At 46.9% G+C, this 26,399-nt stretch overlaps 1 protein-coding gene across 1 annotated transcript in view; it reads left to right on the top strand.

Annotated features, from left to right (window-relative positions):
- The first annotated feature begins 22,121 nt into the window (after positions 1-22,121).
- BARX2 (BARX homeobox 2) overlaps positions 22,122-26,399 on the top strand; it is a 47,018-nt gene continuing 42,740 nt past the window's right edge. Inside the window, exon 1 of the mRNA XM_035139606.2 lies at positions 22,122-22,583. Within this exon, the coding sequence (XP_034995497.1) occupies positions 22,394-22,583 (190 nt within the window). The 5' untranslated portion in view covers positions 22,122-22,393. The remainder of the gene's footprint in view (positions 22,584-26,399) is intronic.

A 26,399-nucleotide genomic window follows, 5' to 3' on the forward strand; every position in this document is an offset into this window, starting at 1 on the left:
TTCTTGCTGCTGTAGTAGCATACACAAATAAGTTTCTATACATTTTAGGTAGTTGTGTTCCTATAGTTCCCAAATGAAAAGCTTTTGGTTTTGGAAGGAAGCTTTCCTGTCCCTCTCTCCATCGCAATCATCAGTGACTCTCAACAAGCCCCTCGGGAGGTCATGGGGTCCTCCTGGTTTGCAGGTTGGTGGGAAGGGGGAGAAGTGACCCAAATTGAGAGGTCCCCATGGATTGTTTATTCTGCGAACTTGGCCAGCAATGCTCCACCAACTCTATAACCAGTTTATCTAGGCAGGGTCCTTTTTCTCCCTCCCTCCCTCTTTTCTTCATTTTCTCTCTCTCTCTGCATCAGTTGGCCAACAGAGCTGATCCATAAGAACATGGGTAGGCAAACTAAGGCCCGGGGGCAGGATCCGGCCCAATCACCTTCTAAATCTGGCCCGTGGACGGTCCGGGAATCAGCGTGTTTTTACATGAGTAGAATGTGTGCTTTTATTTAAAAATGCATCTCTGGGTTATTTGTGGGGCATAGGAATTCATTCATTATATTTTTTTTCAAAATATAGTCCGCCCCCCCAAAGGTCTGAGGGACAGTGGACTGAAAAAGCTTGCTGACCCCTGCTTAAGAACATCAGAAGAGCCTGCTGCTATCAGGCCAATGGCCCACTTATTCCAGCATCCTGTTCCCACAGTGGCCAACCAGATACCTGTGGGAAACCCGCAAGCAGGATTTGAGCCCCAGAGCCTTCTCCCCTCCTGCGGTTTCCAACAACTGGCATCCAGAAGCGTCACTGCCTCCATCAAGTCGCTCCTCGCCTTAAATGTAATGGAAACATTTACTAACGAATTAGTCCTCATTGCAGCCATTACGAGGAAATGCTTAATTCGTGGTAGCCACCAGATAACTGGGTTTAATTAATAAATCTGGGTGGCGTCTCCTAAACCACAGGAAGGGATTACAGGAGTTAATGCAACTGTCTGCTGGTCTTCTCTGGAAGAATTTGGCCGCCTGCTTTTAAACATGAAAAAGTGTGCAAATGGGGGGTGGGGAGGATGGGGAGAGAGCAGGGCAATTGGTTACAAAAACACAGGATGTCCTTTGGGATGTTTGAATTTAGGCTGCATGGGTTCTAGGCATGGGAAGGTCAGATTCCCTGCAATTTTACTAAAAGCTCATCATGATGACCTATTTATTAAGCATGCATCCTGATTTCCTTGCGCAAAGCTTGCTCAGAGGTTAGGTTATATCCAGTTTTCATGGAGCATTTGTTCTGATTTGTTTGCAGGGTGTTTATACCCCTTCGTGTTAACCACTCATTCATCTCTCACTTTTCAATGCCTTTCCCTGACACTTTCCTAACTGCAGACGGTCCATTTCTCTTTAAAGGGGGATTTATTGTCTCAGACCTACAGAGCCCTTTAGTCCACCTTAACTTTGTAAACCTAAAGTTCTGGGGTGTGCTTCAATCCCTCCTGCAAAATAGGGACAGTCAAGAAGAACACCCCCCCAGGTGTCTCTAATATCTTATAGCTACATTTCTATTTTATTGGCGCTTTCGAAATGGGATCAGCAGGAGGTCCTCTCCTGCAGAGCTGGGTATGTAATGGGAGAGACTTTTGTTTTAATTTATTAGTTCAATGTCATATTTACTGCATGGTAATAAGTGGCGACTTGCATGAGATGGTGATTCTTTTCTTGCTTGGTTAATGAATCAGAAACCACCAGCATCCATTGCCTGAAGATCAAAGCAGTTTGTTGTGTTGTTGCCCATTCATCAGATGTTGACGCTCCATATTCCAGAAGATTGCACGCCTGCGTTCATGGCAAAGGTGTGCTGTGTAAAAGTACACAGATCTCTTGCTCGCTGCTTTGAGTCTCCTGCCATCTTTTTTTCTTTTTTGCATAACTATCATCACTGCTGAATATGTAGCAAAGAAACCATCGCACGTAAAAAAGTATAGAGAGGATGTAGTGAAACACACACACACACTTAAAAGACAGCCATCCCCAAATCTATGAGAATGATCCTTGGAAGCCCTAACTATTACCAGGAACTACTGGCGGCAAACATTCCAATAGTGCGCTATATTGTATTGTGAATAGAACATCTCAAACGTAGCCCTCGCTGCACCAACTCAAGGCAGAATAGGTTGTGATCTAGTCGCATAGCAACCCAGAGCTATGAAGGGCAGCCAAGAAAGTAATATTTCAAGAGCAGGAGGTTGCTGAGCACCCTTCCCTCTTTCTCTCCTGGCATTGTTATCGCCCACTGCAATTCATTTGCAACCTTTTTACTTCCCAGCTCACCGTCAAATGCAGAGTTCCATCGCGCCGCCATTTCCCCTGCTTTTCCTATTATAGCTGCCTATTTTCTGGGACCGTGGGTGATCATTGTTTTGCTTGGGAGATCAATTAAGTAAAGCTGTGCAGGCCAATCTTGCAGAAGTTTCATCCGGAATAAGTTCTGCTGAGCTCAAGGTGTGGGTATGTTGGGAGGAGGGTGTTACTGGTATTTGCAAGTAAGTATGTGCACATATGTGTGAACGTGCAAACACAGGGAGCTGCCAAGGGCTGAGTTTGGCCTTTGGCCCATCTAGCTCAATTCCATCTGCTCTGACTGGTAGAGGCAGTCTCTCTCTCCCAGGCCTGGCTGGAGATGCTGCCAGGGGCTGAAGCAGGCATGGGGATGCAGCACTTGTAAACAATGGAGGTGATTCTTGATCAGCTAAGGCTGATGGGCAAGGCAGGTTTATTTATTTAGGATGCTGCTGACAAGCAGATTCCTGTTCAGAAAGGCACCTTGGATGCGCCACACACAAAAGAAAAAGGCAGATACGATAACATCAGTCCAACAGAATATACAGAGATCAGTGGCAACTGTAGTCAGTATCAGCACTCTGGCATCAGAAACACCCAGTGGTTGGCACCTGACAAATTTCAAGAGGCAGACTGTTCCACAGAGCAGGAGCCACAACACTGAGGACACTCAGGTGTGATTAGCTGTGATTCCTGCTTTGCTAGAATGATGACCCTGGCAGTCCCTTCCAACTCTACAACTCTACGATTACATAAATACAAATTGGGGATGCAAGAATTTATTAAAATGGTCTTTTCTCAAGGAGCTGCCACTTTGAGTAGCAGATTTGGAGGCTTCCAAATGGCCTGTTTATTGAAGATTCATCATGATCCATTTGCAGGGAGACCAGATGGCAATGATTATTTAATGAACATTCATTTTGTCTTGCCTGCTAGGAGGTTAGATGATGATGCATCCAAGCCAGTGTTATCCCGCCTGCTTCCCAGTGCACTCCCCACCACTTTCCTTATCACAAAGAAGCCCACCAGATCTCCTGATCCACTGTCAGTTTCTTAAATGGTTTTTCTTGTATGGTTTCATAAATAATGGGATATTAGGGGTGCCATATTTCAAACAGTGAAAATCCGGACGGAAAAGTTGTTGAGCTTTTATTGCCCGAATTTGTTCAGCTTTTTGGCAACTATGCAAAACAAATAATAGAAACTGAAGTTTTTGAGCTATTTTTAAGGGAAATAATCAAAAATCAACATGGGCTGCCATAAGTCTGGATTTTCCCAGACATTTTAAGCGACATTTTTAGCAATTTCTGCCCAGGCACTGCTTCAGACCACATTATTCCAATAGGTCCAGGAAAACCATATAAATATTTGTAATAAAATAAATAACCATGCAGCTCGAATTTGCCAGTATGCAATTGAATCTCACCCACCCACCCAGATGAAAATAGCAGCAGTCCAGAAGCACCCTTTGTATGCCATGAAAGGATGACAAAGAAGGCTTGGGTTTCAAGAGGACAGGTAGCTTGAAAACAACCCAGGGCTTGCTTGCTTTATATATTTATTTGAAACCCGCCTTTTGCCATCTCGGAAAACATGGCTACAGTATATATTTTGCACGCTGTTCTACGGAGAAAAAGCTTTGGTCCAAGGAGAATGTCAAGGTTACAGAGACCAGAGTTGAACCGAGAAGGAAGGGGATACAAAAGTGAAATGCTGGAGGTTGCTCCTTCCACGCAGGGGGGCTTAGGCAGTTGTTGAGTGCAATTCCCCAAGGGTTAGCTCCACGTAATGCCCCCAAAGCTCCGGGGCTTAACCAATGGCACCAGAGCTCAAATCAGAGACTTTACATCTACATGTGCTTTAATTTCCTAATTATTCTCAGTGACAATTGGATTACTTGTCTTCTCGCTGATAATGAACATTCTTTCTCTGAAAGAGCATGGAGGGGAGAGGATGGGTCACGGCAGGGGCATTGTTAGGGGGTGGCACAGGGAACCCAAGACCCAGGGCTTGGCAGGAGGGTTGTGCTGTGGCACTGGATCTCCTCCCCCTTTGCCCTCCCTTAATTTTTCTTTTTTTGGGGGGGGGTAGTTTTGCTAACAGGAAGGGTGATAAGTGCATTGCAAATCACAGGGCACCTGACATCTTAATCTTCCCATAGGCATCTCTCTACGGTATACATTAGTCATGGGCCTATTTCCTTTGTCCTTTAAGTACAGTGGTGCCTCGCTTAACGAATGCCCTGCTTAACGAAATTTCCGCTTAATGAAAGGTTTTTTTTCAAGCGGAGGTTGCCTCGCTAGACGAATTCATTTTATGAAAAATTAGTCTAGCAAATCGCGGTTTCCCATAGGAATGCATTGAAATTCAATTAATGCGTTCCTATGGGCAAAAAAAAAAAATCAAAAAAATTCAATGCATTCCTATGGGATTCGCTAGACGAATTTTTCGTTATAAGAAAAGACCCGTGGAATGAATTAAATTCGTCTAGCGAGGCACCACTGTACCTGGCAATGCTCTGGTTCATGGGGCAGGATTGATTTTGGATAGAAAGGTTTTTTAAAAAACAACCTGAAGGTATTTTCAGCATGGAATATACTAATTCATAAGAACATAAGGGGAGCCTGGCTTCTGGATCAGGCCAATGGTCTATCTTGCCCAACATCCTGTTCTCACAGTGGCCAACCAGATGGCTGGGGGAACCCCTAAACAAGACCCAAGCACAAGAGCCCTCTTCCCTGCTGTGGTTTCCAGAAGCATTGCTGCCTCCTGCTGTGGGGGCAGAGCATAGTGGCTTGTGGCCATGGATAGCTTGTGGCTTGTGGCCATGGATAGCCCTCTCCTGCTCCATGGAAATTTGCCAATCCTCTTTTAAAGTTGGTGGCCATCAATGGCTCCTGTGGGACCGAGTTCCATAGTTTAACTATAGGCTGTGTGAAGAAGGGTGTTCTTTTCCCTGCCCTGAATCTTCAGGGATGGGGAACCTCAGAGCCGGGAGACAGGTCTTTGTTCTCCTCACACACAAAAAATATCATGCATACACTTTCTCCATACTTAGAATAATTTAATTGTAGAGTTGGAAGGGATCACGAGGGCCATTGAGTCCACCCGCCTGCAATGCAGGAATCTCTTGCCCAATGTGGGGCTGAAACCCACTACCCTGAGACTAAGTCTCACCTGCTCTACCAACTGAGCTATCCACCCCTTACTGGCCCTTGTGTGCTTTCTCCTGGCTGGAATGCAGCCTTAAACTCCGATAATGCTTCTTGCTTGCCTTGAGACGGGTGTGTGAGTGCGTGCAGAGATTAGCCCACTGTTGAAGTCCAAATCCATATTCATTGCTCCTCCTACTTTTGCCTCCATCCCTGCCCATCTGAAGGTCCACAGGTTCACTATCGCTACTGTAGGAACATAAAAGAGCCTTACTGGATCAGGGCCATCTAGTGCCACATCTTGTTCCTCACAGTGTCCCACCAGATGCCCCCAAGGAAAAGCCAAGAAGAAGGACATGAGCATAGCAGCTCTCTTCTTCTGCTTGTCACGGTCTGGTCGGCGGGAGGTAGCAGGCCCGCCTGAGGACATCAGGACTGGGGGCAAGATGGTGGTGTGGAAGCAGGAACAGGGTCTGGATGGTGCAGGGCTGAGGGTCCAGCAGCAGGCAGTCACAGGGTCATAGAATCATAGAGTTGGAAGAGACCACAAGGGCCATCCAGTCCAACCCCCTGCCAAGCAGGAAACACCATCAAAGCATTCCTGACAGATGGCTGTCAAGCCTCTGCTTAAAGACCTCCAAAGAAGGAGACTCCACCACACTTCTTGGCAGCAAATTCCACTGCCAAGGAACCGAAGGTTGGGAAGCAGGGCGTCACGGAGGCGAGGGCCCGAGAGTCAAGGAGCAAGGTGGAGGCGAAGGTCTGGGAGTCGAGGAGCAAGGCGTCGGCAAGGCGAAGGTCCAAGGAGCAGGAGGCCAGATGAAACAAGGCAGGGATCGCATTGCTGTGGCAAAGAGCTGGAGGGAAATGCTGAGCTTTTATCCCTCCCAGCTCTTGCCACCAGGTGCAGTGAGGTATCAAGTGGCCTCACCTGAGTGGCCACTCCTTGCCTCTCCAACACAAGCTGAGGCCTCACCTGAGTGGCCACTCCTTGCTTCTCCAGCACAAGCTGAGGCAGGCCCCAGTCCTGCAAAGCACTACAGGCCCCAGAGCCTGACTCCTGCCCATACTCCTGACACTGCTGTTCTCCAGTGGCTGGTGTTTAGAGGCCTAGTGTCTCTGATCCAGGAGGTGGTAGATCGCCATTGTAGCTGGTAGCCACTGATAGTCTCATCCTCCAGGGTCCTGCCTAATGTCCCTTTCTAAAATGGTGGCCATCACCACATTCTTTAACGGCCAGTTCCATAGTTTCAACTCCTCTAAAGAAAGCAGGAGAAAGCAGGGGGGGTGGGAGAGCTAGAGAAGTCAAGCTCACAGGTGTTGGGATCTGGGAGTCCACCCATGCACTCAGAGGTTGCCTCGGATAGTTTCTCTTGCTTCCACTCGCTCTTGCAACAGCAGAGCCCGTCCAGCCTGCCTCTGGTACAAATTGGTTTGCAAATTAAGATGCCTGTCTAGAAACCAGTTATGAAGACTGATGTCCGATGGTTTTGGTGAGCCTCTCACCGACAGAAGTGGTGGCAGACTGTCAAAGCCACTTAAGCTCCTGGGATGACACCTGCTCACACTCTATGAATAGACGCCTTGTGGAAAGCTAGTGCCGGGCAGGTGTCTCGGCGGATATTAGAGACCTAGACGCTGGTCCCTGGAGCCTGCAGAATGAGCCATTACAAAGCAAATGGAGTCTTTGGGCTGATGGTGCAATGAGAACAGCAACCCCCCCCCTCCGTGTCTCTTGCTCTGGGAGATCTAGACACCCTGTGCTGGGTGCAATGCCAGGCACAGTACACATTCCCACATACTTTCTAGGGACTGTGCACATCCCTAGCTTCACCATTATGAGAAATCCAGCCTTATTGGGCACAAAAGGGTCTGCCTTTCCCTTTGAGGGCACCTCCAGCCCATCCCAGGAAACATAGGTTTGCACAACCGAAGTGGATTAAAATGCCCTGCCATCCCAGGACAACAAATCCATTGTAAAAAAAGAAACTGACTAGGCGCAGGCAGGGCCAAACTTGGCCCTCCAGCTGTTTTGGGACTACAACTCCCATCATCCCTAGCTAACAGGACCAGTGGTCAGGGATGATGGGAACTGTAGTCCCAAAAACAGCTAGAGGGCCAAGTTTGGCCATGCCTGGACTATGGCTACATCGACACCACACGTTTAAAGCACTGCAATACCACTTTAAACAGTCACAGCATCTCCCAAAGAATTCTGGGAGCTGTAGTTTCTTAAGGGTGCTGAGAGTTGTTTTGAGACACCATTCATCTCCCAGAGCTGCAATTCCCAGAATTCCTTGGAAAGAGGGAAACCACAACCAACACAGGATTTAAGCCTGCCTACTGCCCATTTGATGACATCAGGCAAGAAGTTCCCCACCTCTGCATCAGGGTGTTGAGTCTATAAGTCAAGCCTAGTCTCCAGTTTGGAGAAACAAACTCCAGTTTGGTTTCCCTTCTGCACCATTAATTTGGTGCAATGTGTTTCATGACTCCGTTTAGTGAGCCACAAACTGAGCCTGATAATGCCTACCTCCACTTCTTCCATCGAAAGGCTTAATTAATTCCCTGACTCCAGAGCAAGAGTTACATTCTTTCTGACTCACCGTCAGTCATGCAGTTTTCTGAGGTGTCAATTACAGTCGTGTAATTAGATTTCCCTAATGAATGCTGATTTATGGGATGTGCTGCTCGTTTTCCATTTTCTGATGCGATAAGGACTAGAAACCTGCAAGGCAAGCAGGTGGCCCAATTTGGATCTCACTCACCTCAAGTTTAAAAACCGCAAGAAGTCAGACTTAGTCCTATTACGCAGGCAGTGCAGGCAAAATCCAAGCAGTGTCAATGAGGTGCTTTCAAAATGGGTCGCCAGTTTTGCTACAGCCCAGCGGAAGCTCCTTCAAGGCCCAGCCATTGATTGAAAGGAGAAAGTTAAGGAAGTAGTTGAAGTCATCCTATTGAAGTTAACACACCCACTCCATCATTTTGATTCAATGCATGGAAGGTGCAGTGTGAAGGTGGTGGACTCTTGGAAGGTGGTAGGCTCTCCTTCATTGGAGGCTTGTAAACAGAAGTTGGATGGCCACCTGTCAGGGATTCTTGAGCTGTGATTCCTGCATTGTAGAGGGTTATACTTCATGATCTTCGGGGTCCCTTTCAACCCTGTGATTCTATGGTTTCTCATCCTTGCTCTACACTTGGCAGGCAGTGGTTGTTCAGGATCAGGGCCGTCTTAAGCATATCTGGCGCCATGGCACAAAGATCCCTCCGGCGCCCCCCCCTCCAGCAACTCCAAAACAAGGGAGGGGGCGGTGGGAAATGTCCTCTGCCTCCCCCACCGCCCCGATCCCCGGCGTGGCGGTGGCGATCAAGCAGGAAAACCTGCTGGCAGACATGCTCTCTGGCATCGGGATGCCCGAAATGGCAGCTGCGCTGGACTGCCTTTTGCCAGGAAGCAGGAGGACAACGACCGGGAGCAGGGCCATCTTTAGCAGATGCAGAGGCTTGGGAGAGAAGCTGCGCACAGCTTCCATCCTAAGCTTCTGCGGGATTGCTCTCCTCCTGCGGAGGCTTGGGAAGGAAGCTGCACGCCCGCCAGCCATATAGTCAGTGGGGCACAGCTGGTGGGCGTGCAGGGAAAGGGGAGGCTGCTGGCAAAGCCATGCAGCTCCCCCACTCGCTAGGGTGCCCCTGAGAGGCCAGCGCCCTGGCGCAATGAACCACTAAGACCAATGGGAAAGACGGCTCTGTTTAGCATCCCACAAAGAAAGGGGCCTGCCCCAAGATCCGCTACCTAACAATAAACAAGCCTGAAGATGTGAGGGATTGAACCACAGACCTTTTACATGCAAAGCTATTGCTCTTCTCTCTGTGTACTCATTCTGCTACTCATATAAACTGATCCTCATCCTCTGTCTTCAGAACAGGTGAGGTTGGGAGTCCTGTTTCTGGTCATAGCTGCCAAGTTAGAAAAATACGGGATCAGCAGCGCCGGCACCAGAGGCCGCTTCTACGCATGTCCAGACATGCATAGAAGCGAATTCCGGTGCCGGCGGTGCCTGATTTCTGGTGCCCAGACATGGGCAGAGCGGCACCGGAAGAAATCTGGGGGGATTACGGGATATTTCGCCATTCGAGATGACAGCGGGAAGCGGCTTTAAAAACGGGGGTTTCCCGGGAAAACGGGAGACTTGGCAGCTATGTTTCTGGTGCAAGATCTGGTTGATTATGGGAGACGCTGGGAGTCAAGCTTTGCTCTTGCCTGAGATGCATAATAATAATAATAATAATAATAATAATAATAATAATAATAACAACAACAACAACAACAACAACAATAATACTAATGTTTGTTACCAACATCCACAAGTAACTACAAACATAAACATAAATGCATTGTGAAAGGGTAACTCTCCTGCTCTTGAAATAATGGCCTACCGTATATGGAAACATATGAAACTTTCCCAGGCATGTCTGGGGATATCAGTGATTCTCCCTGGAAATTTCTGCATTAACAACCTGTGTTCTGCTACCGAGGCCTCTCTAGAATCCAAGACATCACCCTGCCCTACCAGATCATTAGAACTACGTGATTATGTTTAATTAGTCAATCAATTAATGCTTGACATTTGCATGCCACTTGCTGGCCACGCTCTCAGGGTGGCTCAGTATTAACGTGTGAGCAACGCAGTGTCTACTCAGAATTTCATCCTATTTGAACCCTGTGGGACTTACTCTGAGGCAGGGACAGGGGAGAAATTCCATTCCATTCCCATTAAAAGCTGAATCCATCAAATTCAGGCTTTCAGTAACAACATGAGAACCAAGCCGTCCTTCAAGATTTGCACTTACCTGAATTTTGCAATATATATTTTGCATATAATATTATGGTGAAATATGCATTCAAAGGAATATATGAGTGGAAACAATGTGCAATAATTCATTATATTAGGGGGAAATGCTTGCAAAAATGTGCACATTGGTCAAAACTGCATATGATTCCCAGCACCCTTAGCAAGCTACGGTTCCCATGATTCTTTCATGCTTTGAAGGTGTGGTGTGAATGTGACCTAATCCCCTTTGCCAAGCTTCTTTCTCCTTTGCAATCTCAGTGTGGACCCTTGTAGAACTCAGCAGGGAGCAGGATGGGGACAAACCTAGAATTACCGTAGTTGATTCTGCCATTGGCTCTTCTGCCACCTATTGTTGACCTCCTGCATTACACTCCACCATTCCTCATGAGCACCAGCCACCATAGGCTGCTGGGACACAACAGCTGGAGAGAGATCCTGCACTCCTATCCTGCTTGTGGGCTTCCCAAAGGCATCTTGTTGGCCACTGTGGGTAACAGGATGCCGAACGAGATGGGCTTCCACCTGTTCACCACTGAACCCTGCCCAGATATTATTTAGGGTGCCAAAAAAACTGCACGAAATTGGACATGCTAGAACTGTAACCACTGACAAACCTGGACCTATTTAGAGAGATGTTTACAGGGTGGTGCACATTTTCCAAAGGGTGTTGCAGGGGAGCTGCTGCATATTCCTGACTAGGCGCCAAGAAAGGGCAGTTTCCTTTTTGGCAGGTGCAAATTAGATTTTTTTCCCCCCTCGCACTGTGAAAGAGGTAAGGAGTTACAGCAAGAAAAACAAACAAGAACGCAAATGCTTTCATAGAGATTTGGAAATTAGGCTGTACAAAGAGGATCTGTTGTCAAGGATAAACACGACTGCCACATCAGCCCTCAATGTGAACAGTATTGGCTAAGAAAGGTGTTTTCGTGAACAACTTAACGTAAGATAGCACAGATTGCTCCTTTGTTTCCCTTTCCCACTGGCTCTCACCATCTTGCTTAAGGTGTGTGGAGCAAATAGAGCTGTTGATTCTGCAACAATCAGAACCCTGGAGGCTACCAAGCCCAGCCATATCCATACTCTTTGGCCATGAGTGGGGTTGTTGAGCTCCAGCTCCCATCAAGCCCAGCCAGGAAGGAAGAAGGGAGCTATAGCCCAACAAAATCTGGAGGACCGCAGTTCAGCCATCACTACCGTCGACCTTTAGACCTCCGTAGAGGAATATACAACCCAAGACACAGGGAGAGGACATTGGTGACAGCAGCTACAGCAGGCCAAGGTATTCACCTGACTTTGCTGCTTGTATTACGAGCAGATTTTGCTAAGTTGGTTACTGAATCACCCATTGGTCATGCTCTTCTCTGTTTCATGCACACTACAGTGGTACCTCGGTTTATGAACACAATTGGTTCCGGAAGTCTGTTCATAAACTGAAGCGAACTTTCCCATTGAAAGTAATGGAAAGTGGATTAATCCGTTCCAGACGGGTCCGCAGAGTACTCAACCTGAAGCGTACTTAACCCGAAGCATGGGTGTAATTGGTTCCGGAAGTCTGTTCATAAACTGAAGCGTTCATAAACTGAAGCGAACTTTCCCATTGAAAGGAATGGAAAGTGAATTAATCCGTTCCAGATGGGTCCGCGGCGTTCGTAAACCGAAAATTCGTAAACCGAGGTTCCACTGTACCCACTTCTTTGTTTCTTCCCCATCTTTTGTCCATCATGGATAGTGTGTGTAGGGTTCTCCTGCAGCTTTCCATCCTGGCAACCTGACCGGGACAGGCTTAGCCTCATGGACATTGCTTTATAACTGGGGGAGGGAAAATGTGGTCCTCCAGATGTTGTTGGACAACAATATCCCTACCACCCCTGACTTTGATGGCTCTGAATCCATTTGGTCAGGCAAATGAATTGGCCTTGCAAGTTCATATGCAATAAGAAAAACTAGTCCAGCAGGCCAGTAGTTCACAAACATTCTATGAGTTGGAGTACAGAAAGAAAACTTCTAGCACATGCAAAGCTAAGCGGGGTCAAGTATGGTTTCAAATTGGATGAGGAACCATGTGTTGAGATTCCAGCATTGCAGGAGGTTGAACTAGATGGCCCTTGATGGATAATCTTTGGCAGTGCTTTTTTTTCCCTGGGGGTACACTGATCTTTGGTAGCATGGCACCCTGAGTAAGGCCAAAATTTGGCACCCCCAAATGAATCTTCTCAATGGTAGATTTTCTTAATTTTGCACCACCTTGGCTCAGTGCCCTGGGTGTGGGCACCACCTAAACCACCCTAAATCTGGCACTGCCCTCAGGGTCCCTTCCAACTCTATGATTCTGTCTGTGTGCATTTTGGCTGAGGCACCTCTGTGCTTTACTGATCTGGGCATTCTATAACAACACAGTGTCCTCCGTGATTCTTTGAGGGAGTCAACATGTGCCAGGACTGTACCACTTTAGTGTGCAGGACAAGATGAGCAAATGCTTCAAAACACATACATGACACGTGTATATAGCAACTAGCAGGTCAGGGAAATGGCTAGGATAACGGACTTGCTAGTTTAGTAAGTGCAGGGATTATTGATTTATTGGTAGCATGTGACTGAACCAGGACTGACAACCTCATAGGGAGATTCACCTCCCCTCCCTCCCTCCCTTCAGAGCAGACTTCTCTACCCCCTTCCCTCTCTCCACATATTGTGTTCCTGATGAAATGCTGTGGCTGTTTTTTGCCAGACAAGGAGGCCTTTGGGTGATTCCAACAGCTGTAAGGGGGACTGAGACCACATGGCAGATGTTTGCCATTCAAGCCGCTTCATTTCTCTTGGAAACAAAAAACCCACAATTCTTCCTGGCTGTTCTTGACTGACAGCCGGCGTGTGTTTCATGCGACATAAACCATATTATTTCACAGGCTTCTTAAAAAAAACTCATTATCGAAACATTTTCCTGGACCCTTTCAGAGAACTCTGATCATGTCTGTGAGTTTTGCATGAGCCTGTGGTGTGTTCTTGACCAGTTTATTCCCCCAGTTCTGGGCAGCGAAAGCAGACTTCGAGCTGATGGTAGGAAGGTCTGGGACTGAACATTAAAATAAATGTTTTCTCCAGACCTGGACCCAGGGCACTTTTACAAAGAATGTCTTGATGCTTTGTTGGAGCCAAGGTCTCCGCTTGGTTAGCCTTATGCCAGCTGTGAAAGAGCCTGCTGCAATAATGTGGGGCAAGGCACTCTGCCTATGCTCACAAGCACCTCTCTCCTTTATTGTTCCTTCTCAGATCCCATGGCTTGGTAACAGCATTAATGGCAGGGTTCAGACCTAAACCCCAGAAGTAAATAATGGCACAAAGGGTTCGAAGCACTTCACAAATACGATATTGCAAAAGACCAGTAAGGTAAGGCAGTGCAGATGTGAAACTGAAAGCATAGTGCAGCAGTTGCCAATGTGATTCCCTCCAGATGTTGTTGGATTTCAGCTCCGAACCACCTTGGCCACTGGCCATGCAGGGCTGGTGCTGATAGAGCTGCTAGTGATTTTGTGGCCAAGGTGAGCTGTGACCCAGGGATCACCTGACTCCTAGCTCATGCCAGCGTTTCCCCACAAGACATCATCAAATTGCAGAGCTGGAAGGGTAATTTAGTCCAGCCCCTTGCAATGAAAGAATTGTTTATCCAAGGTTGGACTCGAACCCGCGATCCTGAGATTAAGAGCCGTGCTCCGCCAAGAAGCATGTTTCATGCTCAAAGTATTGGGAGTGGGAAGGTGGTGGTGAGGCACTTAATGCAATTCACAGTCCTCATTCCCCAAGGCTTTTCATTTCTAGGAAAATTATGCCCTGCTCTTTATCCTTCTCAAAACAGTAGCGCAGGGATACCACAGAAGGTAACCCTCCTCCTCTGTAATTCCAGCCTTTGCTCACTTCAGATTCCCTCTCGCTTTTGGTGCGGTGTTTAGATGTTGCCAAGGCTCCTAGGAGCCAACTCCTAGAGGACGAGGTGCCTTCACCCCCCCCAATAAAATATTTTAGGGGCTGCCTCCCCCCAAGTTGATGAGCATTGCCATTCAAATGGCGCGTGTGTGTCACATATTGTGGTCAATTATGTGGGGCGGGCTTACCTGCCCCTCCCCAATATTTTATTCAAGTTGGCACCCTGCTAAGGCTGGAGGGAATGGGGGGGCATTTAGAGCAAGTTTTGTAATTCTGTTCAAAGTCCAGCTTAAGTCTGAAAGCTGTAGTTGAAAGCTTACCATATGTCCTCTTTTTCCAGGACACATCCTCTTTCTCATGGGTAGAGTCTTCATCCATAGTTAAAAGTAGAAGTTGGCAAATGCGTCCTCTTTTCTTGCTCTTCAAAATATGGCAACCCAACTTGCACATAACATATGAGCATTTAGGGTTGTCTCCAAAGCTCAAGGGACGTGGGTGGCGCTGTGGGTTAAACCACAGAGCCTAGGTACCGCTCCGGCGGAAAGGTAAACTGCGTTTCCGTGCACTGCTCTGCTTCTCCAAAAGCGGCTTAGTCATGCTGGCCGCATGACCTGGAAGCTGTACGCCGGCTCCCTCAGCCAGTAAAGCGAGGGCCAGTAAAGCGAGATGAGCGCCGCAACCCCAGAGTCGTCTGCAACTGGACCTAACAGTCAGGGGTCCCTTTACCTTTTACCAATGCTCAAAGTAGTCCATTTGAAATTAATGGTCATGACTCCCTTAGGTTAATGGATTTAAATGAGTTTAGCACTACTACTAGGGGCTGCCACCCCTTCTCCTGTGACTCACCAAACCCTCTTAACCCCACTCCATGCCAAATTCCTACCCCAACTCCCCCAACCCCCTCTACTCCTTCCAGTTGAGAAAGGCCGAATGAGGTGCCGTGCCTAAGACTCCCTAAGTTCTATTTTATTCACCCTAGAGGTGACATTTGAACCCGGGTTCTCAACATCAGTTATTGGGGCATTTCTATTGCGGCTGAGCATTCTGGTCAGTCATACTTTTTGCAGGCGCATGACACCCCCCACTCCCCAGGCACTTTTAAGACCCGAAAGCGCCCACGAAAGGACGTTTAAGGATGAAATTGAAGAGGAACCTGTGCCCAGCCTCTCATGGGCTGAGCCAGAGTCCAGCTATCAGCTTGACTCTTCGCCAGCTGCCGCCGCGTTTGCTAAAACGGATGTGCAGGCAGGGCTGAAATCCTTGCCTGAATTTGGCCCTTCGCTTGTAATTGACAAACGGCTAGCTGAAACTGGAGTCGCGGCTTGTCGATTTCACGCGCAAGAAACTGACCTCAGCTCAGAGGGGGATCCCCGCGCGCAGTGGGAACACGCGCAGAGCAGCGCGCAACCAATGCGCGCAGAAATGTTTCCACAACTCTGTTATTCCGCCTCGGTTGAGAAGTGCCAAAGACGCTGCGTCTTCTCCCACCTCAGTTTCATTCTTAAAATAACAGCAGCAGCAGCAGCTACTGCTAATACTATTAATATTTTACAACAACAACATTTAAAAAAAGGGGGGGGAATTCTCACTGGGCGTGCGAACGCCCCCCCCCCTCGCGTAATTAAAAACAAAAGTCTAAATCATCTCTCGAAAACTGTCCGGTTTATTTTATTCATTATTATTCAATTTACACACCGCTTGATTGTAAACCAACAACAACTTCAAAGTGTTTTACAGAGAGAGAGAGAGAGAGAGAGAGAGAGAGAGAGAGAGAGAGAGAGAGAGAGAGAGAGATAAAGCAATAAAATTATCACTAAGGAAAAATTAACAACAATTTAAAACTTTCAGAAAGTTAAAAGAACAATAGATTAAAACTCGCATCGACTTCCTAAACATCTGGGGAGACACGTGGAAGTATCGTTTGGTCTTTTATTAGGTCCCTCCTTCCCTAAAACTCCTTGTACAGTGGAACCTCGGTTTATGAACACCTCGGTTTATGAATTTTCGGTTTATGAACACCGCGGACCCATCTGGAACGGATTAATTCATTTTCCATTACTTTCAATGGGAAAGTTCGCTTCAGTTTATGAACGCTTCAGTTTATGAACAGACTTCCGGAACCAATTACACCCATGCTTCAGTTTATGAACATTTCAGTTTAAGTACTCCGCGGACCCGTCTGGAACGGATTAATCCACTTTCCATTACTTTCAATGGGAAAGTTCGCTTCAGTTTATGAACGCTTCAGTTTATGAACAGACTTCCGGAACCAATTGTGTTCATAAACCGAGGTACCACTGTATTTGCTGATGGCTCCCTTTGCGTCTTGGCTGTCAATAGGACTACGCCAGTGTAAATGGGAAGATGCGCGCGCCTGTGTTTTCACTACGCTGGATTCGCATTGCCCAGACAAGCGAATGTCCTTGGGCAGCAGACCCAGGAAAGGGAACTTCCCTTGCGCAAGCACCGCTGGAATGAATTCCTCATTTCTTCTACTTGGTCCAAATTTTAGGTTTTGTCTGGATGCTAGGACATTTCCGGTCCCAATTTTTTATTCCTGGAAATCAAGCTTGTGAGAGGACTGCAGCCCGGGTTTCTTCATGTTTAAAAACTTGGTCAGAGCTCAAAATTAATTCAATGAACATATTTGCACGAACACTGATTAATATTTGCAGACGTTTTCCAGCTAGGACTACTAACTTGCCCTTAGATGCAATCCTACCTTCGCGGTTCTCTTTGGTTGAACGCCAAAACCGGTTTTATGAAGGTCATTTAAAAGAACAAAAGAAATAAAGACTAGATTAACTAATATAAAGGCTCGTTCAGTGTCAGGATCTCATCCGACTTAATTTGACGGGGAGGCTGCGCGGAACCGAACTGGTATTTTCCCTCTCCCTTAAAAAAAGTTTTTCGTGGGCAAAGGAAAAAAATAGAAGACTAACGAACAAAGTTGGACTCTGGGGAGGAAGAGTTGCAGGAGGGGGTGCTTTTCAGCTCCAGGCCCCGATCCTCGACTTACAAAGTGACACGGATGTCCAGAAAGCAGCCCTCTAAGGAAGCACGCTTGAGGAGAGAGCAAAGCAATTCTCAGCGGCTCTGCACGGAAGTAAAGCTTCTCAGGGAACACGCTTGGGATGAGACAAACAAACTTTTCGGGCCAGTACGATCTGGGCTGGTGAATTCGCTTTTCCTCACGTGCTTTCCGTGTGATCTCGGTGCCTTTTGTTGTTGTTGTGCTCTATGGTGTTAGATGCGACACGTCGGGTGTTACTAGCCAACGTCAGTCCGACTCAGAGGAGACCCATGGAAATGACTGGGCAGAGTTATTTAACATTAAGGTTCCACTCATTTCAACTTGTCCGCTCTGAGCAAAAACTTCGTTGGCTGTCACCCGCTGGTTTTGGTTTGTGTGGGCGCGAGACAAGGGAGTCAGGACCAGATCCCATTGAGATCCAGTGGGGCGTTCTGTGTCCTGGGGCTGCCAGCTCTCTGGGAGAGTAAGCCCATTGAAGACAGTGGTACTTTTCTCAGAAGTAAGAGTTGGGCTTCACCTGTCCCATTCCCTTCCTACCGGAGGTGATGGTTGACTTCTGCTGGGTGACACCCCCCCCCCGGTCCTCGCCCGTACTCGCAATAGGAATAAGCAGCAGATCACGGGATCTCGCTTTATTACACGACAGGGTTTGATTTTTTTAATAAAGCTTTTGTTTTGTTTTTAAAAACAAAATGTGATGCATTTTTAATCCATATGCATCTATCATCACCATCACCATCATCATCATCATCATCATCATCATCATCATCATAATCATCATCATTTCCCCCCATTTTTTCATTGCAAGGAGCCATTATAAACCAACAGTGGTGAGTATGGCTCCTTTTCCAGTTGCATCCCGCTGCGCCCCAGCCCTGTCCCGAGCAGTTTTGATGCAACAGAATGGGACTTGGCTGATTTCCATGTGATAGTTTTGCATTTGTCGTGGGTCAGGTTGTATTGACGCTCCCTGGAGAGCCCAGTGGGGCTATTAAAAAATATGAAGGTAAATTCAGAAAAGGGGAGCGGAATTCATAGAGGAAAAATATATAAGCCCAAAACTTCACAGTCGAAGAGGACATGATTGATTAATAGGAAAAAGAATCCCTAGAGTTAGGAAATGTTATATTATAGCAAAGGACCCAAAGTTACCGATTTACTCTTTGTGAGAAGAGCTCGAAACTGTTGCTGTGAATTGATAGGTCTCTGAGTACTATTTTACGCATGGAAACCTACGGAAGACAATGGCAACTCCCCCAGTGTAAAGAGAGTTTGATTCGCCTGCAAAAGAAAAATTGCGGTGGAGGTATAGATCTATAGATCGATGGTGATATTACAACGGAGATATTACGAACCACGTTATTCCTCACTTTTGCAGACACTGAAATGTTTGGATTGCTATTGTTCGGTCAGCATAACGTTAGGGGAAAGAAAATTTAAAAATTTGCAACGTAGTCCTCTGGGATATATTCATTGCATTTAGGCGAACATGAATAACTTCCTGTCTTCCGGGGGCTCAGAGCGCTTTAAAGCAGCCCCCCCATCAATTTACGTCCCCCAACCCCCTTTACAGTCGTAGCCGTAGACTGCCATTCTCTGCTCGCTTTCCTGGGTCTAACCCCCGCCCCCCAGATATAAGGGGGGGCTCACTTCCAATTGCACATTAACATATCTTAAGAAGCTGTGCTGCAATCCTAAACGTGTCTACACCGAAGTAAGTCTCTCTGGGTTTAGTGGAGCTTCCTCCCAGGGAACTGGGATTGCAGCCTAAAGGACTTGGGGGAAGGGAAGAGACCAAACGAGTCAAAATATCCCTTTCTGAGGCATCCAAGTGAAAAGTGATCCGAGGGCTCACAGTCGATCCCATTCCTTCCCCACCAACAAAACGGAGACGAGCGATAACATCCCCGATATTTTATTTGGGTGCTATTTGATCAGCGATGCCTTGTTTCTTTGCTTGTTCACTTTGCTTAAGCCGTTTTACTCGCTCCTTGCCTTGGAGAGTTTTACACAGAAAGGCAGGATCCATCCAAATATTGTCAAATGCCTAAATTGTACAGGGCAGGTATCCTGAGCGCATCCATTCTGGAGGAGCCGGCCTCGCTGTTTTCAGCGCAGTTTACTCGCGAGTAGGCGTGTGTGCGGCTACAGGCGAAGATCGAGCACACACACTCCCGCCAGCACTGAAGGGCCTGACGCTGCGCAGACCGCAGCTCCAAAGAAAGGTTCGCAAGAGACGAAGTACTTCGCGGGTCGGAAAGACTGCGAAAAACTCGGGCGAAAAACTCGGGCGAAGCGCCCCTGGCCCTGTCCGAGCCCGGCGCGGAAGGCGAATCCGGGTCGAGGTTGCTGGAATAATGCACGCTTCTTGGGGAACAGTTTGTATACGAGTTTTTTTAAAAGGTTTTGTTTCGTTACTATTGGACAAGTCTCCGGTGAAAACACGCAGCCTGAGGGAAAGTACATTGGCTCACAGAAATAGCTCTTCTGGAGGTGTAGGTGTGTGTGTGTGTGTGTGTTTAAAAACCAAAAACAAGACATGGGCCTATATAAGGCGCCAGGCAGAAACATTCCTCCGCAATCAGGCCTTCAGCCATTAATAATCTTTGGCTTTTTAATGGTTTTTCCCCCTTCTAATTTTTAACTGAGTTTATCTGGTTGTGTTTTATATTGTTAAATCGCTTTGAAATAGTGTCACACACACAAAGTAATCGGTGCAAAGGTGCAAAGGAATGTGGTATTCAACGTTGAGCGTTTTTGGCCTTAAATGGAAAGCCTGGACTTTGAAGTCATCTTATTTTATTTGTTATTTGTATTATATTTACTGTTTTTAATTAGGTTTTGTAATTTTGGATTATGCGGAATGCTTTATCTGAGTGGATGTAGCAACCGAGTAATTTCGTTGTTCACGCAAAGGGACAATGACAATAAAGATATCTTATCTTATCTTATGTAAGGAAATTAATAATAATGATATATTCAGTAATTAATGACAGTTCGCCTTGGCACAGAACAAGGCGTGGCACGATGGTGAAAGCAACTCGGAGAGCTGCAAGGGCCCTGATCCCCGGGAAAGAAGAAATGACAAGTCCTAAACATCAAGCGGACACCCAGAGAGAAGGAAAAGGCAGAGGCTCTGCGGCTGTTCTTGCAGCGTGGTTTTTTGCTTTTTTTATTTTATTTATGCGGCGGATAGTTACAAGGAAGCCTGGAGACGACTGCAATTTTATTTTTATAATTTTTCATTAGCAAAAGGTAACGTACAGCAGCACCCTTTACAGCGCGCATAAGATTTTTTTATTTTTTGTTTTCCTACAGTTTTCTTCTTTTTAGTGGCATCTGCAGAGGTGGGTGGGTGGATTTAAAACAAATCAAACTGAGGCATCAAAGGCCCCGAGGAAGAAAATCCCTCGAGAGAGAGAGAGAGAAGAGGCCAATGAGTTTAAAAAGCTTTAATAACAAGAACAATAATTCCGAAGATGAAAATCGACAGCCTTTTTTTCTTTCTCTTTTTTTGCCAATCAGTGAGCAGTACTGAAAGAGAGGAGAAAGTGCAGGGTTCGCCACGTCTTGGGTTTGCTGCCGGTATTGGTTATTCCCCATCCCAAATAAATTGCGCCTAGCGAGCCGGAGTAACCGAGGGCAGATTCAGGGAGAAAGGGATTTTTGCGCCAAGCTGGATCTCCCTTGACTGGCTGTTTAGTTCTTCCCTGCTCTGAACCCGGCAAAGAGGGGGCGGAAATATCTTTTTAGAGACTGAAACCCTAAAACAGCCCCCCCCGACCACCACCGCAAAGGTGAGCGCAGCAGGACCCCGGATTCACCTCAGATCCAGCTGCTGACTCCTTGTGATTTTTTAGCGTTGGGTGTGTCAACTCAGATCTAACAAAATCGACGTAAATATACTAAGAATGTTATCAAAAGGATAATATACATCTTTGCAAAATCATGTCAGCACCGCAAGTACAATTCGATGGGCTCCAGCTCCAGGAGACCGTGCAAGGATTGGAAGGGTTTTCCTGGCCCGACCCCACGCGCAAATTCCGGACGCTGCGTCGACTTTTCAAAGCAGCGAGCGATAGGATCGCAGCCGTGGTTGGAAGTCCCGAGGCTTAACGAGGGAGGGATTGACAGAGCAAGCCCTGACACGCTTACTCAAAAGTAGACCTCAGTGTGCGCAATAGAGGTTTCCACCTGTCTGCAGCCTCCTCCAGCACCCGCTCCGGGGCTGCGCAAAGCGAGTCAAGCGCCGCTTACATTGGAGCGAACAAGCGGAATGGAAGACTAGGGTTTGCAGCTGGGAAGTGCCCAGATATTTTCAGACGGGTGACTAAGCTTCCTTGGGGATCGCTGGGACCCTGTGTGGGGTGTGGGTGTGAACAAGTAATAAGAGTTCGAAGGTACACCAAGGATCATCTAGTCCAGCCCCCTGCAAGGCAGGAACCGGTGTCCTCGAGGACATTTCGAATCGTACTGCTGGTCCCGTCTAAACGCGCTTTGGCAAAGTTTCCCGGACTTCGCAGAAGGAGCGCTTCTTCCTTCCCCGAGAGAGCCTGAAAGGGTTGGAGATGTTCAGACTTGAGAGGAGGAGGAAGGCATTCACGTCCGTCCGTCCCCCCCCCGCCCTCGCCTCCACCCAGCCAGTCGGCCAGCCAGCCTAAGCTAACCCAAGGCCTTGGCGCCCTTCCAGCTGGAGAAGGGAGGGAAGCAGTCCTTAAAATAGCAAGCGCTGCCTGCCTGGGCGTCCCAGACCCGAACAATGGGGCACTGCGAAGGGGGTGGGGGTGCGCATTTGATTGACAGCCGGCTTGTCCTCCGAAGGCGCGGCGGCTTATATAGAGGCTGGAGGTGGGGAAGGCAGAGCTAGAGAGACAGAGACTAGCAGGGAGGCAGGCTGGGTGCGGGCGAGAGGGAGCCACAGAGCCAGGCGCAGCTGGAAGGCGGATCCCGGGATCTCCTGGCCAGGCCTCCTCTCTCTCTTTTTGGCTAGAGCTGCCAGCCTCCGCCTATCCCCCAGTTCCGGCCAAACTTCGCTCCCCTTCCCCAGCGCGGTTCGCTTTCCTCCGCCCTCCTCGCCGCGCTTTCCTCGGGGACTCCTCGCTCGGCGCTCCAGCCATGCACTGCCAAGCCGAAGCCCGGCTAGCTCCCCCGGGGCCGCTGAAAGCAGCCAGGCGGCGCTACAAGACTTTCATGATCGACGAGATCCTGTCCAAGGAGACGTGTGATTACTTCGAGAAGCTCTCGCTCTACTCCGTCTGCCCGGCGTCGCTCATCGTCCGGCCCAAACCCCTCCACTCCTGCTCCGGTAAGAACCGCTGCCGGGATTCGCCCTCCCCACCTGCCAAAGAGACCCTTTGCTCTTTGCAAAGTGGTAGGAAAGTTTGAGGAGGAAGGGGAAGCCTTCTCTGGGGAGCCTCACATTTATCACTCCTGTTGCTATCGGGGTTTACACCATTTCCACAACATATAATTAGCATATTATAAATTATATTTACATGTATTTTTACATATACTGTAAATTACATTTTTTCTTTTTCTTTTTTAAAAAGAAGTATTTAAAAGGAAAAACAAACTTATCAAGACATAAAGTGATAGATCTAACTATATGCTGTAAACTGCCCCGTGATCTCTGGATGAACGAGTGGTATATAAAATTAATAAATAACAATAACTAAGAATTAAAGTTGACCTACCCCCTCCTCATCTGGGAGTAAGCCTCGCTGCATTCAATAGTTAGGATTGTGCTGGTGAGGACAGCACTGTGTACCAGAAAATAAATAATTGGAAGCTACTTTGAGCAACGCAAACCCCTCGGAAAGGTGGAATAAATAACACTTGGAATACAAGAAAATAAATTCATGTTCAAAGTCAGTGAAACCTGCTTTGATATGTCCTGGAAGGAAGAAACAACGTGTTATGTCCACAACTTTTCCATAGCTGTCAAGTTCTCCCTTTTTTTCAGGGAAATTCCCTTATGCTGAATAGGCTTCCTCGTGAGAAAAGGAAAAACTTGGCAGCTATGCTTTTCCAAGCATGAACAACCCCCACTCTTGAAAAATCAGTGAAATCGGTCAGATTGGAGTTAGGCTAATTCCTCCAGTTAGGGACTGGCAACTGGAGACCCTGGGCTGAATCTGGTCCTCTATGAAAAAGTGCCAATCACTTCCCCAACCCAACAACCTATTAGTGACCCAGGTGTGTGGTGGGCAGTGGGATTTCCCAGCGGTTCATGGTGGAAGATGAGGATCGAGGTCTCATCACCATCTCCTCTTCAGAGTTTCATAGAATCACAGAATCATAGAGGATCATCTAGTCCAACCCCCTGCAATGCAGCAATGTGCAGCTGTCCCATATGGGGATCGAACCTGCAACCTTGGCATTATCAGTGCTACTCTCTAACCAATTGAGCCATGCAGTCCCATAGAATTCTTTCTGGACAAGGGCCACAGGACAATCCAATTATTTGGGAGAAGGCAATTTCTGAGTGGGCAAACACTCAGTTCCAGTTTGAGCTTCTGTCCTCAGAGAGCTGCTCTGTTGACACTTCCTGCTCATTCCTTGAAAAAAGAAGGGTTTCGTGACAGTGTGTAGTGCCACCGTCACCACCCACAGTAAGGGTCTAAATCTCCTGTTCTGCCTCCCCTTAGCACACAGCTATTCTCTTGGTCTAGCAATGTCAGAAACGATGGTATTAATTTGGTGGGCAGGTGGACTTTGCAAGCATGAAAAAGAGAGCGAGAATCTGCTCCAGATCATTGCTCCATCTAGCTCAATATTGTCTACACTGTCAGGCAGTGGCTCTCCGGTTTTTCAGGCAGGAGTTTTAACCCCCCCCCAAGTCCTTCCTGGAAATGCCAGTGGTTGAGTCTAGTACCTTCTGCATCCGGAATAGGTGTTCTACTTTTGCACTAAGGTCCTTTGTAATCGTCAGGATTGGTTAAAATGCATTAGTTAGTTGTTTGGGGTTTTTATTTTTTTGAAATTGCAAAGATGGGGGGTTAAAAAGTGGGAGAGATGTGGATCCCCCCCCCCATTTCTTCATTTAAAGCTGAAAGGTGACATGAGGTTGATTTTAAGCCATGCTGATTATTGTGAGTGTGGAAATGGAATGCTGGCCGTGATTCTGGATTAATCGAGAATAAAACGATGGTGGTCTGGATGCTTGTGTATGTGTGTGTCAGAGGGAGCTTTCTGCTTGAGCTGAATAGGAGTGTAGATAAACTCTGAACTAGGAGGAGCTGATGAGTTTATCAGAAGAATCCAATGCCCTCCACTAAACTGTTTCTTTTCTGGTTTTTAAACACTCTTTGGTAGAAACAGGGTCTCTCTCCTTGCCAAACTCTTTATTTGTGTGTGATTTGGAGAAAAGGACTCTTGCTGGGTTGTATTGGCCCAGAAAGGCACTTACTACATATACTCTTCGCCTTCTAATGGAAGTTCAAGCATTTCTTTCCACTTGCTTCTCCTTGCTTGGCAGATACGTTACGGTGCAATGACTGGAGTTAGATCAGGGATCTCATCGGGATGTTGTCTGGTAACCTTGGGCAAGTTGCTTTCTCTCATGCTAAATCTACCTTGCATGTTTGTTGCAAGGATAAAATAAGTAACGTTCAACTGGAGCTCTGGAGGAAGGATGGGAAAGCATGTACGAGGTGAGGAGTCCCATTGTCCTCCATGGTGTAATCTAATTACAAGACTATTGCTTCGGTCTATTTCCTTGTTAGGAAACAGGCTCAAGATGAGATCCCTGGGCATTGACTTTCGGTAGAGAAGGTTAGTTGCAAAGTGTCTGTACGTGTTCTGTTCTTGTGGCTTGGAGACTTCCACTTGCAATATCTTTGTAAGTAGAATGGGCACTCCTTGGATTAAAAATTGCCCCATAGGAACTCATCAATTATCTGTGCAAGCAGTGAATGGTAGAATCGCACTTGCTGATAGTTCTGGGTTGCCAATGGACATCAGAACCCAAATCCATGCTGGGGATGCATGAGTATGAAAATGCTTCAGTCACTCAGGATTTGTAAATTATATGAAATAAGGAACTGGAGAAGAGTTGATCAAAAATCTTTCAGACCCCTTTTTCGGCACAAAATATAAATCGAAAATGTGCATTGGTTGAGTCACCTGTGTCATTTTTTGATAAAGGGCGGAAGGAAGGGATTTTACTTGGAGCAAAACATACCTATCACACAACCTCCTCATTCCTCTGTGACTCGCCTAGGGTTTCCTCTGAAGTTAAGCACAGTTGCACAATGAATGTGTGATGGGAGATAAGCCGTTGCTTATTGGGTTCTCCCATAGGTATGGGGCGCTTAGCTTCACCTGTGGCAATGCTCCATTTGATGAAATTTAATAGGATGGTGTATTTTCTCCCAGGATCATACTTCCCCTGCCTTGCTTGGGATAAAACAACATGATTTTTGATATCCAACAAATCATTTTTATAATAGTTAAAAGGAGGCAAGTCAGGGGGCAGCTATATCACCGTTTCAGATTTGATAGTCATACTATGCTTTCTTTTCTTTTCTTTTCTTTTCTTTTTACAACTGAAATAATTAAGAAATTCTTATTGAAACCCAATAACATAAGAAACAAGCACCCTTTAAGCTGCCATGCACAGCACATTCGTAGTGCCACGTTAGGCTGCTGAACGGAAAATAATATAGTGCAACTGACTTTCAGGGTTGGTGTGTTGTGCGACAAGCACACAGGATTGAGTGTGGGGAGGGAGGCTCGGTTAATTTCATGGTACACAGGTTGTACATTGACAATAAAGGTATTATTATTATTAACTATTATTAGTGGTATAAATGCAGAGAAACGGCACAATAATTGCATTAGAAACCATGGGTCACTTCAACAACACATATCTGTGAAAGTAAAGAAGGGGGTTATTTAGTTCAGTGGAATTAACTTTATTTTGCTTTGTTTCAGGGGCACTATGAGATTGTATTTATTCTGGCTTTCATTTAAATCCATCTCTGTGTCCATCTGTTCGGTGCTGACAGCCAGCTAGACTTCAGTCCTAGGGATAGAAACAGAGAAGACTTAGGCTGTGTATAAACCACTGTGTATTCAGCATCCTGCATCTATCCCATTGTTCCTTGTGAAATACTGCATT

Source organism: Zootoca vivipara, chromosome 15 (genome assembly GCF_963506605.1).
Source record: "Zootoca vivipara chromosome 15, rZooViv1.1, whole genome shotgun sequence".
NCBI classification, from domain to species: domain Eukaryota; kingdom Metazoa; phylum Chordata; class Lepidosauria; order Squamata; family Lacertidae; genus Zootoca; species Zootoca vivipara.